At 37.1% G+C, this 16,398-nt stretch overlaps 1 protein-coding gene across 1 annotated transcript in view; it reads left to right on the top strand.

Annotated features, from left to right (window-relative positions):
- The window catches only part of TBCA (tubulin folding cofactor A), a 25,391-nt gene extending 12,446 nt beyond the window's left edge, over nucleotides 1-12,945 (top strand). Inside the window, exons 2-4 of the mRNA XM_057363848.1 lie at nucleotides 2,409-2,514; nucleotides 9,570-9,656; nucleotides 11,810-12,945. Of these exons, the coding sequence (XP_057219831.1) occupies nucleotides 2,409-2,514; nucleotides 9,570-9,656; nucleotides 11,810-11,890 (274 nt within the window). The 3' untranslated portion in view covers nucleotides 11,891-12,945. The remainder of the gene's footprint in view (nucleotides 1-2,408; nucleotides 2,515-9,569; nucleotides 9,657-11,809) is intronic.
- The last annotated feature ends 3,453 nt before the right edge of the window (nucleotides 12,946-16,398 follow it).

Below are 16,398 nucleotides of genomic sequence, written 5' to 3'. Positions count from 1 at the left end.
ACCAAAAAACTCAACCACCACACAAAAAAGAGAAACCAACCAAACCACAAAAAACAAACAAAAAACCTCAAAACAAACAAAACAACAAACAACAGACAAATAAAAACCACAAGATCCCCCACCCAACACAGAATCTATTTTTCAGGTAGAAAAAGATTGACGGAAGAATAGAGGAAAGTGTCATGGAGGTATTTTTGTGTAGATGTCTACTGAGATTTTTAAGAGGTAGTTATGGGTTAGTATTTCTCCATGATAAAATTTCACTTTCCTCTCACAATCAAGCTGTTGACTTAATTTAGCATCTCCCTATGCTACACATGCACTAGAAATGGCTTTGTGACATCTAGAGAAAGGATTTAGTACAGGAAATATTTTCAAGTCAGAACTTAATGCTATTAAGTATCAGCATCCCTGTCTTATGAATAATAAAGGGAGCATTAACTTAGATAAATCTGAGTGCTGAACTAAAAGTGTAGTGGGAAATTTGTCACAGARAACATTCTCATATTTCAGATTTCTTGTGTATCTTTCTTATAAAGCAGAATATTTCAAGTTCTGCTACTGACATGTACAACTACAGAAATAGAAACAGGTTAATAAATACAAATGCAATTCTTAAGTATCCAGATGTGAGAAAGGTAGGCAGAAGTTCAAATGAGTTCTAAATTAGGTCAGAACATGCAGTGGTTTTCTGTTTGATAAAAGTATGCAAACTTGAATGAACAGTCAGTTTGAAAAGTTAGTGTGGATAGAAGGAGATGTGAATGTGAAAACAAAAATAATGGCAAGCATAGAACTTATTATTTTGGCTAAAATTTAAAATTATTTAAAATGTTGGGTTTAGCAATACAAGTTGCCTTTAGTTCCAGTAGGATACACACTTCAGTAAGTGAATCACTAAAAACTTTGTTCAATCATACCTCTCCCCTTGCTCCTCAAGGGAATTTGCAGTTCTCATTCAAAAAGAGTCATCTCTTTCACAGGTTGACTAAAATGAACTTTTTTGGAATCTAAAAGTAGCAAAGCAACTAATACTGTCTAGAATTAAATCAGGTAAACTTGATCAAACAATTAACTCATCCCCTATTAAATCAATATTTGCTGATGTTAATACTGGAACTAGGTCCAATAGTTGGAATTACAGTCACTGATTCAGTGTCTTTATTATTAGTAATTAGGCTCCTGTCTTTCTCCAGTTCCACTTCTCAAAGTTAGTACTTGGTTTACTTTTAGAAACTGGCCTAGTCGATACCCAGAGTATGCACTCTGCACACAGTGACTGTGTGACTCCATGAGAACAGAAATGAGTTCAGGTGCATATTGCTGCAGCCTAACTAGACTGGCTGCTGTGGAGCCATAGCTTGGGGATATTTTAGCAAAACCATTTTTGCTGATGTAAATTCTTGTAAAAAACAAGGAGAGTTCTGGCTGTTGCATTATAAGTATATTCTTGGCGGAATTTTTCTTGCGGTACAACTGCTGTGGTGCTTTTGTAGCAGCTTCAGTTCACAGAGGTTCTTTTCATCCCAATAACATTGTATCCATCCTCAGCACTTCTAGTAGCACATGTAACTGTGACAAATTATTAATTAATTTCCGCTGATGCAGTAATGTGTAATTCTTCTCTTTGCATTGTACAATATATTTTTTCCTTCTTGGATCTGATTATGTTCTTTTGGATGTTAAATTTTCCACAATCTTATATGGGCTGATCTTATTCTTACTATTTTTTGAAGGATTTTCTTCAGCATGATCTCAGGTCTGCAATAGCATCCTAGTGTTTGTTCTGCTTCTGAACTAGCTGAAGAGAAATTGTTCCAGTATTTTTCAGACCCTGAAGGATGCTTTGGTTCATATCTAGCATTACATAATCTAACACCCACCTAATGAACATATGTAATAAAGTGGGAAATACAATAGCAAAATTGCAGTAACAACAAATACTAATCTCAATAATGAGATTGCAATGTAATAGTTACAGCAAGACATCATATTAGACTAGCTTTCTCTGACCTTCAAACTTACTTACATTACTTTCGAATCTATGCCTGTTAGCAAAAAGCATCCTGCTCCCAACTTATGGGTCCATTATTAGGATTAAAACATGGGTTCTGTTTCCTTTGAAAGTAGGAAATAAAATTGTTATAATATAAACTATGGAACTGTTACTTTTGTCTATGACCCTCAATCCAGGATCAAGATTAGTGGAGAAAATACTCATTGTGTATTATAGCTGAAATTCAGCATTTCCTAGATGCAGTTTTTTCGCAGTGATTAAATGCCTATTTTTATAAAGCTGTGTATTATCATCTAGGCCTGTAACTTTGGCGTGGGGGGCTGTTACCTATGATGTAACTTTTTACCGTGATAGAACCAGATTAACACCATCACTTGATTGTTAATTGCAGGTTGGCAAAAGAAAAAGTTATGTATGAAAAAGAAGCAAAACAGCAAGAAGACAAGATTGAAAAAATGAAAGCTGAAGCATGTGATGATTATGGAATTAAGAAGCAGGTAAACTACCCTAGAACTTGTTTTATACAATCCTTATTTGTTTTCATTTAATCATAGTTACCTTTAGATAGAAGAATTTCTGTACCTTTTGCCAGACTTATGTTACATAAATATTAGACTAAAATMCTGTCCACAACAAAAGTCATGAAAATCAGCTGTAGAAAGTTCTTCAAGGTGTTAAACTATAAGGATTTTAGTAGATACATATATGCATGTRTGTATATATATAGATTAGTTAGCACTCTGTGTCAGGATGGCTATTGCTCATTATCTGTCTGAGGCCATCATGAACTCTTTCTCAGAAATACTAAGAACCTGTAGTAAAATGCGTGGTCTGTATGGATATAAGTAAAACAAGCGCTTGCAGCTAAGTGTAAATATTACAGCAAAATGAGAATGCCTGATAGTTAATTTGAAGATGAAACATTTCAACTCTTGAGTATACAGGTTTCCTTTTAGTAAAATCACAGACTTCATTGAAAGAGGGCAGTGTGTATGCAGCTGCAGAGCTGCTGTAGTTTGTAGTGGTCATAGATTAGGAAGGGGCATGTTGTACTTTAGTCTGCTCGAGGTTTAGTGTCACTATTACAGTATGATAACATTTTTTCTTGAAAGGTTTCCCACAAGGATAGTGGTTGTAGACAATTGGTATGTACTCTTTTGGAAAAAAAAAGTGTCACATTTCCTGCCCAGTAGCAGAAGGCTTGGGTTGGGAGATTGGTGTTTATTCTCTACAGAAATGTGAAATGTCTGTTTCACCATGGCCCTTTATTCTTTCAAATAGCTATGTTACCTTTTGATTATGTTTTTTCTCCAGATATTTCCTACATGTTTTTCCTCAAATATTCACAGAAACCAAACTGTAAACTAAAATTATTTTCACTTGATAGGCAGAAAGATAACCTTCTAGTGTCCTGTCTTTATTTTTAAATGTTGGAGGAATCAGTTAAACAAAACTCAAAATATAAAATTAACAAAAGATAGGAGAAAGCACTTCTAGAACAAGCTAAACCAAGTTTTCTTAGTAAATTCATATTTCAGTTCATATGTCTATGTCCTGCCTTGCTTTCATTAGGCCATAGGAATGAAATACAAATAAAGAATTAGTATACAAATAAAGATTTGAGTGGAGCTGTATTCTGCCTCGTTGAGACTTGAAGATCCTACAAAACAGTAGCCTTCCTGAAGATATGATGCTAACAAGAACTAATGAATTCAGTTCCCATTTTCTGTGTTGCCCTCTCATGAGATTATTTGACTGCATCATGGTATTTCCACAGTGATCTGCAAGTCACAAACAACAGTGGCTGCAAACTTCTGCTGAAATTAAATGTTACATACTACTTGACGGTATTTTCAGAGACCAATGACAAAAACCTTCACAGAAAACAGTGATTCATTCACAAATTGCCTGATCTGCTTTGAAAGCAATCAGTTCCTCCAATGATGTCTTCACTCCTTGTTCGTTTAATGCATTTTGCATTCTGGACATTGTTAGTATTTTATGTTATTAAAAATGTGGAAACTTAAAAGAAAGTTATATAATAYCAGGAGAGTTTTCTCAGACCCATATTTTGGATACAGTTAAGACTTTCAACTGTTTTTCAGAAAAGGTATCTGTAATTACACATTTTAACAATTGCTTCTAGTTAATGATCTCTTATTTGTGTTCTAGAGTGAATAACTTAAAATACAGTTGTAGTCTTTATTTTGGTTATAGAAGAATACTATTTGGAGGATGGAAACAAAATCAGTTATTTGAGATTAAGAGAATAGTTCTAGGTCAGCTGAGGTATTAGCTATATCATATATATATGTGTGTGTCTATATATATACATACACAAATCAATCCAGAATTCAGGGAGGTATTCCTAAAAACCTTAAAAGCATTACTTTATCTTGATATACTACTGTTTTCATTTAGCTTTCTACTTACAACTGAGARCATACAGATTTACATACGTAAGTGAATGTGGAAAATTTCACTTTGAAGTGAATAATGCCATTCCTACTGTATATGTAGTCTTTAGAGTGCATCTGGTCTGTATTGTGGAATCAGTCTCTTTGTAGAACAATAAAGTTTGACTCAGTATTTTTCTTCTAACATTGTGGCAACTCATGGTTCTAGGGGATCGAATGTTCCCTAGGTGAGGCACTGACGACCTGGGGTGTTTAGCAATTGTTAGATGCTACCCCCACTTGTACTGTCAGAAATACTTGCTTAATGAAGAGCAAGTTCAATAAAAACAAAAGGGACAGTTTTCTTGTAATGCTGGTAGGTGCTGACTAAAATTATAATTTAAAGATTCCATTGTAGGGTGTAAGAAAGCTTCGTTATGGTAACAAAATATTAAAATACTTTCGATTTATCCCACCATGTACAAGTACTGCTTGTAGTTTCTCTAGGTAGCAGTAAGTAGTGAAGTTCTACCTCCCTGTGCATTTTGTCATAATGAAGTCTTAGTTTCTGCACAGCTATAACTGTTCTCAATATATTAAGACTTTACACAGAACTTCATAATCTGACTGTAACAGATAATTTTCACACAGTATCATTTGAGTACAGACAAATGGTAGAAACCTGTAGCCTTCTGTATTTCTGTGGTTATTGATGTTCATATGTAGGTAAACATCCTTTTGCAGCTTATGCTTTTATCTTGAGACTTGTGAGCGGGAGAAAGCAAGGTATCTACTCCATGTTTCCTCTCTCTGGGATTCTCATATATTCTGATGGTTTTGCTAACTAGCAACATTTTTACTGATAAGTGATAAGTCTTCATTTTTTAAAAAGAAATTCTCCAGTTCCAAGTTACTTCCTGAGTAATGTCACTCCTAGATAAATTGAAAATCCARTGGATTTAACACAGAATTTAATAAAAAGTAGTTAAGAGTAAATAAAACAAATCTTGCTAATACACAGTTTTTTTTCAAGTGTTTTTGAAAAATGCGTTATTTCTCTTGCCTTGTTGAGTAAAAGAATGCCTTTTGARGCACCTAAAAAGACATACATTTGGAAACTATTTACTATATTGGAAAATAATGTGGAAGATTGTAATTTGCTGCTAATCTTGTTACAGGAGGACTTTTGCTGAAAGGAAGATTGTAACATTCTAGAAATTTTTAATTTTTAAATGTCTTTTTAGCCTTAATAAATATTCTGGTTAGTTCAGTTGGTTTTTTACATTCTTAGCTCTTTACAGCTCCCCACCTGATTGGTTAAGTTTCATTCTTCTCACAGATCGACTAAGATTACATGAAATGTACAATTCCACACCAGCCTCATTATTTGCATAATTAGGTTTTTTGCCCCCTCAGAATAGATCATCTTTGTTTAGTAATGAATTCTAGGTCTAGATGCTTAGTAAAGAGGCACTGGAAATGCTAGTGAAGATCTAATGCTTCTCCTCATGTATTTGGAGAGTATCCTTAACAAGCACATTTTTTTTCTTGACAAGCAACTTGGAATTCTCTAGACTAAGTACAGCATAATATTCCTAACATAGACCTGGTATTAAAAATGCATTCATATTTTTGGAAATAAACCAGATTATGAAAAAGCATTACTGTGATCCTCTTCTTTCCCTTTTGTTTTCCAAAGAGTGTTTTCCTTTTTATCTAGGCAGATATAATTACCTTTTGGATTCCATTCCATTCTTAAGTCTTTCATGTCTTAAAGTAATCTGCTGTAGAAGACACAGGATTAGACCGTATCTTAGAGGAGCTGTTGAGAAAACTCATTTGAAATACCAAGGTATTAGATCTAGAGGGTTTCCTCCTTGTCCTTCAACTTTCATGCTAGAAGTGTGTCGCGGGTTTAAACCTGATTTTTTCCTAATAACAAAGTGGTAGGTGGTTTGTTGTTGGCACATGGCCATTTTTTGAAACATTCAAGCACTGTYGAAACAAGAGTGTTTTCCAGYTCTTTACTGAATCTTTCCTTCAAGGTCCTTCAGGAATCTTTCGATCAGTGTATTTGACAATTTACCTACAGTAAATGTGCTATTGTACTCTGTGCTTGTGTAGCTCAGGCTTCTTTTGGGCCTGAGAGGTTATTTTAGAGAAGTAGAACTCATAAAACTGAGTKTCCTGTAATTCTTGTGTGCATTTGTGGACTTTTTTTCTGTCCAAATTTACTTTAACACTGTATCTCCTTTGAATTCCTGTCTTCCCTATGCCCAGCTTCTTCTTACATCATCTGTGCTGTACTATTCCTTATATCCCCACACCACCATCCTGGCCCAGCACACTGTGCCTCGAAACTACTCCTCRTTTACTACTGAGATGAGAAATAATACAATGGTGTGGATTTAGGTTACAAATATGCATTAGCCAACCAATGGCCATTATTTATTTTGTGTTACAATCCCCCGTACTTAGGGGGATTACTAAATTTTGGAACCTTTGGTATTCGTGATACTTAGAAATGGCTTTTTTTTTCTTTTACATCTCTGTCCTTCCACCAGATATGGCTGTAATTAGTCAGGGGATTCCAAATGTTTTACAGACTTTTTAATGAAAACTAATTCAAACCAGTAGCACTTGTTTTAGCAAACGATTATCTGCATGTCTTTTTCTTCTCCTCTGCCATCTTTGAGTAGATCTATATTGGTAGGATTATCGGTGCAACAGAAAAYGGGCAAGTGATTATGTGACAGTATTTAAAAGTTATACTGTATCGATATGTGTGTATATAATTGGTACATATATGACTCATTTACATTTGTCATGGTTTTGAGTCTACCTCTTCTGTTTAAAGACCACTCTTGTCATGTGAAACAATACTGCCACTATACCCTGTGACCAAGTAGTATATCAGGCTGTCCTTCTRAGAGCAAGGAGAGCCCTGTGGAGGTTTTCTTTTGTTGCTTTCAAATTATTTGTGGATCTGCATATCTCTAAATCTCATGGTTAGAYGTGGGACCTGGGAAAAAAACCCAAATCAACACACTCTGCTTCTATCACTTTGAAGCTGATAAAACTGGTATCTCTTCCTCTCTTATTATTATTACTGCATTTTTTTCAATTATTAAATTGTTCTTAACCACAAAGTTTACCTTCCCGTTACCTGCTCCCCAGCAGGCTGGGGACAGGAGCAAGTGAGCTGCTGCCTGGTCCTTAGCTGCTGGCTGGGGTTAAACAACAGTCTTTAGCTGGAGTTTGAATTGCCCCTATCTGGTCAGTGGAATTTGAGTATCTGCAAGTGAATGTCACAGGAACGGAAATGGCTGCAGTACCTGTCACTGGAGTTTGAGTGCTGTCGTGCTTGTCACTCTGAAGAGTTCAGTCAGAAAGTCTGGCAGAATTTTGATAGAAGTTGGAGAACAAATACTTTTAACAGTCCAGTCCTAAAGCTTATATAATTATTTGAGCTGTTGACTTTGCTTTATTATGTGTTTGTAAAAGTAAATAGTCTATCTCGGATTATTAGCATTACTTGAAGAAAAAAGTGATCTGTGCAGAAGTTAAATGATAATGGTTCCCCAAAATTTCTGTTCTAATCTTCAGCTGTTTGCACCTGCTGAATATAGTTCAAAGATTTATCATCCTTCTGATTTTTATTCATCATTGCATAACCACTGGCAGACATAAATAAAACTTGGTTACCCTTTTTTATCTCAAGTCGAATGTTGTTTTGAATAGAACGATTTGGGTAGATGTGTTCATTTCTTAGAGCAGGCAGGAGTACACCTTACAGATTATAGATTTAAATGCCTTCTCAGGTTGCTTATCTAGTGGCAGATATYGAATTATTAATTTCATACCATCTACAACACACAAACATTTAGCAATGCTGGCTCAAGGAAGTAATTACTGGATATTCTCACTCCTGTAGGTATTCTACTACGTAAGGTAAGAGATGTCATCTCGTGCAATTTATGGCACACCTCATTCTGTGGATGTTACACTGACTGATGAAACATGTAAGATTAGAAACTAAAGTTTTTTTCTCTCAAAACCAGCTGGACTAAGAACTTACGACACTTAAAACCATGGTGATAATGTCTTGTTATATAAAGCCTTCCTGAACACATAAATGCATTCTTAACTACAGCTTGACATCCCATTTACAATGACCCTTTGGTACACCAGCATTAATGCTAGCATAGGAGTACAGTATAGGAATGACAGAATGAAATAAGCCATTTAAAGGGAGTGCTTTCTGTTGCAGGTTATCCTGAACGTAGATGTTCTATTTTTAAATACCTAACAGATTTTCATTTCTAAATAGATATAACATTACTGAACAACACTGCACATCTTTTCTTCTCAGTGTTTGGTGTTCAGATCCAGAAATGCTCCATGAAATAAATGTTCCCTTTCTTAAAACTGACGTTGTTTTCTTTTGGAGGTGGCAGGATTTTCAGATTCAGTGGGGTGCCAGTTTAGTAATTTTGTTCAAAGTGCATGGTGAGAATAATCTTTCTCCTAAAATGAAGCACAAGGATATGTAATAACTTTTTATGCATGATAAGCAACAAAAATATGAGCCTGCTGGTCTTTGCTTTTCATTTTTCTTTACCTTTGTCTTTCAGTCACAGCCTCCTGCAGTCTGCACACAATGTGATCAATAACTCAATAACTTTTTTCATGCAGTAATTATCTCYATGGGGTATTATCTGAACATTCTTTTTCTTTATTACCCAAAAGATGCAGGAGATATTTATATAACCAGCTGATCCCATTTTGGATGGAGCTGCTTCATGACAGCAGGAGAAAGTTTGTTTTAAATGGACTTTTTAACAAATGCTGAAAACCTTACTAAGCTGTCCTTTTTTCCTCAGGGAAAGATTATTCTAAATACTCTCTTGCACTTAATACTTTATATTCGATTAAGCACAGAGTAAATGGAAATGTCCTCTAAATTAACAGAGTTTTAAGCAATTATGCTAAGTGTGAGTGTCTTTTAAGAAGCCTATTCAGAAGATAGGTGCAACTGTTCTGAAGTTCCTAGATAATGACTTAGATTGCTGATTTTTCAGAGTAAAAACTTACCCTAAAAGATAATGTTTCTCTCTGGAATATAATCTAATTTCATTGGCTTCTAATTTTCACAGATCGAGATCTTACAAGAGTCACGAATGATGATTCCAGATTGCCAGCGCAGACTAGAAGTCGCACATGCAGAGCTTACTCAACTACTAGTGAGTATTGCACCATACCCCACTGATYAAGAAATGCTGTTGTTCTAGGTGAACTTGGATAAACAACAGCAGCAAATTAAGACTGATTAAGGAATTACTTTCTATTACTTTTCTGTCCCAAGACCAGCAAACTATAAGATCCCAGTATTTCACTTTAGTTAACTGTCTTTGCAGATCTGGTCTTCAGTCTGTGAAGATTGTGTATGTTGGAAGCTGTCTTTAACAGAATGCTTGACGTACACTTAGAACTCCGGTGCTAGTTCCATCATAGGGAAAATCAGTTCACCCACTTTAGGTTTTATAGATAGTGTAAATGTATATAATATGCTTGTAGGGATCTGAAATAATCAAAATACTTYGGTTACTATTTTTATTATGCTATGGACAGGTCAGATGAGTCCTTGCTCAGTATTGCTTTATGTTTTATTAGTGAAGTGAGCAGTACTGCCATGTTTTTAAGATATGAATCCCTGCAGAAATAAAGACTATCTGGTACAAAYAGATTCACAGAATCTATACTACATTTGGAGATGATCATGCTTATTTTGAAAGCTGCCTTCTCATCAAGAATTCAGCTACACATGTAAATAGTATTGTGAGGCTAAAATTATGCACCCTGAATTATGTCCCAGATGATACTGATGGCTAAAATACAAATACCTTTTCAATGAAAAACTCAAGTGTCCTAGTCTCAGGTAGTTTGCTGCTACTGTTTTTCAGAATAAATGCTCAGTTCCAGCCCCCATGCAGTGAGCAGGAACATCTGCCACTCCCTCAGGCTGCTTAGARCCCCATCCAGCCTGACAATGAGTATTTCCATAGATGAGGCACCTACCACCTCTCTGGGCAACCTGTCCCAGTGTTTCACCACCATCACCGTAAAAAACTTCTTCTGTATATTTAGTCYAAATCCACCCTCTTTTAGTTTAAAACCATCACCCCTTGTCCTGTCACAACAGGCCCTGCTGAAAAGTCTGTCCCTATATTTCTTGTAGGCCCCCCAATTAAGTACTGAAAGGCTGCTGTGAGGGCTTGTCCAGAGCCTTCTCCAGGCTGAATAAACCCAACTCTGAGCCTGTCCTAAAAGGCCCTCTGATCATTTGGTGGCCTTATCTGGAGTCACTGCAACTGTTCCATATCCTTCCTGTRCAGGGWCCCCAGAGCWGGATGCAGCCCTGCAGGTGGGGTCTCAGCAGAGCRGAGCAGAGGGGCACAATCCCCTCCCTGGCCCTGCTGCCCACGCTGCTCTGGATGCAGCCCAGGACACGTTTGGCTCTCTGGGCTGGGAGTGCTCATGGCTGGGTCATGTCCAGCCTCTCACCCAACCAYACCCCAGGTCCTTCTCAGCAGGGCTGCTGTGATCTGTTCATCCCCAGCCTCTGTTGATACCAGGGTTGTTCTGACCCAGGTGCAGCACTTGGAACTTGGTCTTGTTAAACTGTGTGAGATTGGGCCCTCTCCTAGAGCTTGTCCAGGTCCTTCTGGATGGCATCCCATGCCTCAGGTGCATCAGCTGCACCAYTCAGMTTGGTGTTACCTGCACATTTACTGATCTAATTTTCAATGTCATTAATGAAGATAATAAATAACATTGGTTGCCATRCAGACCCCTGAGGCACATCACTTATCACTGATCTCCATCCAAACATTGAGTCATTGACCAGTTCTCTGTCAGTGGCCATCCAGCCAATTCCTTATCCAGTGGCGTCCACCCATCAAATCCATCTCTCTCCAATTCAGAAAGATGTTGTGGGGGGACCATGTAGTYGACAATGATGGCTCAGTCACTCATTCAGACTTTTTGCAGTCTTTAGACTTCACCTGACTGCCCTGACTTTTCAAATATAATGGAGAAGAGCTTGGCAACTATACCAGGCAATTCCCTCAGGACTCTGGGAGGCATCTTGTGAGGTCCCATAGACTTAGGTACATTCAGTCTCCTCAGGTGGTCATGAACCTGATCTTTGCTCTCCCAGTCCCTATTGTATAGTCTGTCCATTTAAGAGGGGTAGGAAGAGGCTGCCAGTAAGACAAAAATATTGAGTACCTCAGCCTTCTCCTTACCTGTTGTTAGTAGGGTTTTTTACCTTCTTAAATTTAATCCCACAACAGTTACTTTTCAGAGTTCTCAAAAATGTTGGTTTTGATTACAGGAAAATGAAAAAGAATTGGAAGAAGCTGAAGAGTATAAAGAAGCACGTTCCATACTGGAGTCAGTGAAGCTGGAAGCCTAGCAGTTTTCCAGTTCTCTCTTYATATGCATTGGCACGGGGTCCATTCCACTCTTTTATTTGACTATGGCTCTATTATTATTGTTGACTTGCTAAGGTTCCCTTTATGCAAACTAACCTTTCTCTAATTGCAAGATGCATCAAATAAAGAATGCTCTGAAACACTTGTGTGTTCCATATTCAGGCAAAATAGATCTATTTCCAGTTCACCCCAATTTAAAAAAACCAATTAAAATAAAGCCCATTTTGCGTAATTAATATAGAGAACTTAAATCTGAAGAGTTCAGGCTAAGAAATAAAATTTGACTATGTGAGGGACCATTAACTACTTTAGAATGAAATAGCATCATAGAATRGTTTGGATTGGAAAGATTGCATCTTGTTCTCACCCCTTGACATAGGCTTTAGAAGCACCTTATATTTGAAATAATTTCAAGCCATTATAGCACAACAATGTGTATTGAAAGAGAAGGTAGACTAAATGACCCTTCTCAGTCACCCATTTTCTATGATGCAATTTTTCTGTAATTTTATCAAGTATGTACTCCTTGTTTTTCTTTGAGTCCAAGACAAAATTAAAAGCTGATTACAGATCTTTCTCAGTGTGCCTGACACTGATTTGTAGAGCCCAATTCATACAATTTGGATTGATCAAAATTTTGCTTTTCAGGAAACAGTTTAGCAGGGACTAGTGAGTTSCATCTGCTATTAAGAGTTCTGGACTGAATGCTTTTCCTGACAGCATCTTGGCTTAAGTTTTATTTTTTCTAAACAAAGTTCAAACCCTAGAACATGAGAAGAGCTCATGGGTGAGGGAACAAATGCTTAGTCTGCCTGGAAGACCATTAAAACACTATGTACAAAAGCTGTGTTTTTTTCCAGAGTAACTTCTCTAAAGCCAGTAGTAAGCTCTGTTGATATATGAGAAAGCTTTTTACATTAGTTTTTCTAGTTTGGAAGTGTTTTGGCATGTTTCTTAAAGGCAGCACAAAGCACAGTGTACCTTTTGTGTGGTGCTAAATTGAATACTCAATAAAATTTTTTGTTAATTTGCCTGAGTTTGAGTAAACTGCCGTTTCAGTACTTATTTATGTATCTTAGTCACATTGAGACTAGTAAGTCTACTTCTCCATCACACTTAYGCACTGCTCTGACAGATTAACACCAAAAGACTCAGAATGATCTACTTTAAAGTGACCCCAGACCAGTACCATAGAAGTCTAAAAAGTGAAAMCTGTTGTGACTGTATGGTTTCATAAGAGAACATGCATATCTCGTTATCAGCATTATGTCCAAGGCATGGAACTGCCAAGAGCACACCACCCAGTTCACAGCACATATAAACTGCTATTGCGAAAGACATGTCTTTGGATGCTCACTTTACCTAGTTTCTTCTGTGGACCTTCACTGGGAAAGGTAGCTGGAGAGCACAAAGCAGATCGTGTGTCTTAGCTGACAGACTGCAGCAATAAGTCTGTGTTTGCAGCCATGGAGTGGAGTGTGATGAAAAATACTGATCTGAAAAGGAGGTGTAGGGAGATGCCAACTTTGCTGGGTAAAATGGGGTTTAAAATAAAAATTGCTGTTCAGAAGAAGAAAGAATACACACTTCTGGAAAACAAGCCCACAGAAAAATGATGTGCAGTTACTGAGTACCATAAGAAATACAGCTTAATATGAAAGCTAAACAGGTGTGACCTATACTGGCTGAAGGAAAGTAGGATTGTCATGTGGCTTAGGTTGCCTTTAGAATGGAAGTGCCCTATCACTAAGTTCTCTAAAGATGGCATATTTTCCTGTAGTACAGGAAACAGCCAGTCTCAGTGATGAAAATCAATGTATGTTCACACATGAAAATAGTTTGTCTCCAGATGCCTCTGGAGGTGTCTTAACTTCTGGCGGTACAGCAGTRTGTTTACAGACTCCCAACATTCTATAGAAGAAGGAAGGATCTAACTGCTATTATTTTGGGTGAAATCCACAAAAAGCATAAACCACACAGAGCTGTTCTATGTCCTTATAACACCGTTTTAGCAACACCTCTTCCCCATTCCTGGTGAAACCTTTGAACTGAGCTGCAGTCGATCTGCATTGTAATACTTGGGGTATGGRAGAGGGACTTTGTGTCCTTGGTCTAACTCAAGAGGTTCCAATCAAGGGAGATGCTTGATACTTGGGCCATAGTTATTCCTCRTTGACTAGGGTCCTCAGAACTGCCACACTGGTATCACAGGTGGCTGCACAGGTTCTTAAGACTGAGCAATCACCAAGAATTTACTATTAAAACTGAATGGTCTGATCACCCCTAAAGGTAGAGTTCTCTTCACCCGACCTGTATGACAAAAGTAGAGTAGGAAGTGTGTGCATTTAATATGCGGTGATACCAGAGTATTCAGTATCTTCACAGACGCTATCAGAAATCACAAGGTTTCTGACAAACTGGAGAAAGTTTAAAATATTTCTTTTAGTAAGGACATATTTAAATAAGAAAGCAAACTTATACATGGAAGTAGCAATTTTCCACTGCACCAACAAAGAATAAAATAAAAAATAAAATAAAAGCTAGACAGCATTTCTGAGACATGGAAGAATGTTAGTGAATTATATGTTAAACATTAGCTTAGTTTAATAAGTGGCTCTTAAACAATGGGCAACAACCYTTACACTCCCTTTCTTATTAGAAAGGCTTTACTTAGAAACATAATGGCAACTAGAAGCTGCAACTAAAAGGATGGACAAGTAAGGATTCAGAGGGAAATGGTGAAAACTACTAAAAATACTGAAAAAATCTGTGTAAAAGAAGGAGCAAATCCAGACATTTTACTGGAGAATACTGAGGGTGGCAATGGTGATAATTTTCAAACATACACAGAATTATAGAGGAAAGTAATAAAATTTTCTTGGAAGAAAGAGTAAGATGCAATGACCTTTAGTTWTGAGGGAAAAATAATGTTGGACAGGCTCCTTCCTCAGAAAACAAATGAAGCTGTGGAACAGAGTGCCCATGGAGGCTGTTGGAGATGCCTTCCTAGAGGTCTTGACCAGACAGCTCAGTCACTTATGATACAGGGACAGCTGATCCTGCCTCATATTTACACACCATGAAAGATAGATGAGCATTCATCTTTCCTCAGCAGCACTTAACCTCTCACTCAAAAATATGAAAGATTTGTGACACAGCTGAAATKAACCACTTTTAATACAGCAGAAATCCCAAGTCCCCTCAAAGGAGAGGATTCAGTGATACCAGCCTAACTCTTCAGATCTTGCTCTGCACATTACAACACAGAGGACTCAAAGAAAGTGAAAATGGTCTTCCATAATGAACGTACCAGGAACTAATCTTTTCTGACTTTCCACTTCCTATTCAATCATCAAACACACACAGTGTCAAAAATACTTTAGGTTTCCACTTGTCATTCTATTTTATGTGTTAATTTTGTACACAAATGAGCTCATTCAGGGCAAAGATAGGAAGCCGAAAGTTTCACATGTAGCTGAAATCAGGATGGAACTTGCAAGGCAAGAAGTGAACTGTGAGGCCTACTGCAAACAAATGCGAGTGAAGTAGCAAATTTAGTTCAAAGTCTCACCATTCATACAGACTCAGAGCATGACTACAAGCCTGAGGGAAGAGAGAGGAAAAAGTGTTGTCTCTGACCTAATCATCTTCACAACCCTTCTCTCATCTGATCTCTCAGAGAACCCACTTTTTATAAGGATACTGAACAGAAAATACAAAAGAGAACCATTTCTGGGTTCTCTTCATGTGCAATCTTGGCTGTGCTCTGTTACCACAAGTAACACAATAAATCCAAACTTATGGGCTTAGGACTTCAAAGGCAATGTCAAAAGGGATGTGTGTCGCCACCTTCCCTCAGTTTTCTGAACATAAATTCAATCACAGTGAAAAAATCAGTTCTTGATCTGTGCAGACTACTTGCTAGCACATCCTAGCATCCAGCATTTCAGGGCAGACATCACCATTCTAGAACCATTCAATAWAAACACTAACAGAAAGAAGATAGACTTCTACAACAGTTTTGCTTCCCTACTGTTCTGAAGTTACTGTAGATACTACCTTACATGGAAGGAAACTCAATAACCCACAGAAACAGCCTCAATTAGTAAGGTTAACAGAGGCTGAATAGGTTGAAATTGGAAAAATATGCACATTATTTATGTATCAATTACTACTTGCTCTCCATTTCAACAAAAGGAAATAAAATTTTCTCATCTTTCCTAACAATCCAGAGGCTTCCTCCTGCCCCTGCATAATTAGCAGTAAATTTCACCACAGCTCTCCATAAGCAATCAAAAAGGCTACCTAATTAAAAAAGTAATTAGTTTACACAGATAGATGTGAGTGGGTAGATTAGTTGATGAAAATAAAATGAAATTCCTCTGGATGCTTTTAGTGACTTGGCTTTCTGCTCTTTTACAGCTTCTACACATTTCCAAGGGAGCAGGTTAAAAATAAGTTTAAAAATACTTATAAATGAATAGAGTAT

The sequence above is a fragment of the Malurus melanocephalus genome, unplaced genomic scaffold, assembly GCF_030028575.1.
Source record: "Malurus melanocephalus ecotype Western Australia unplaced genomic scaffold, MMel_1.1 scaffold_31, whole genome shotgun sequence".
Lineage (NCBI taxonomy): Eukaryota > Metazoa > Chordata > Aves > Passeriformes > Maluridae > Malurus > Malurus melanocephalus.
Note: the sequence above shows the minus strand (reverse complement) of the source record. Positions and strands in the feature narration are given on the sequence as shown.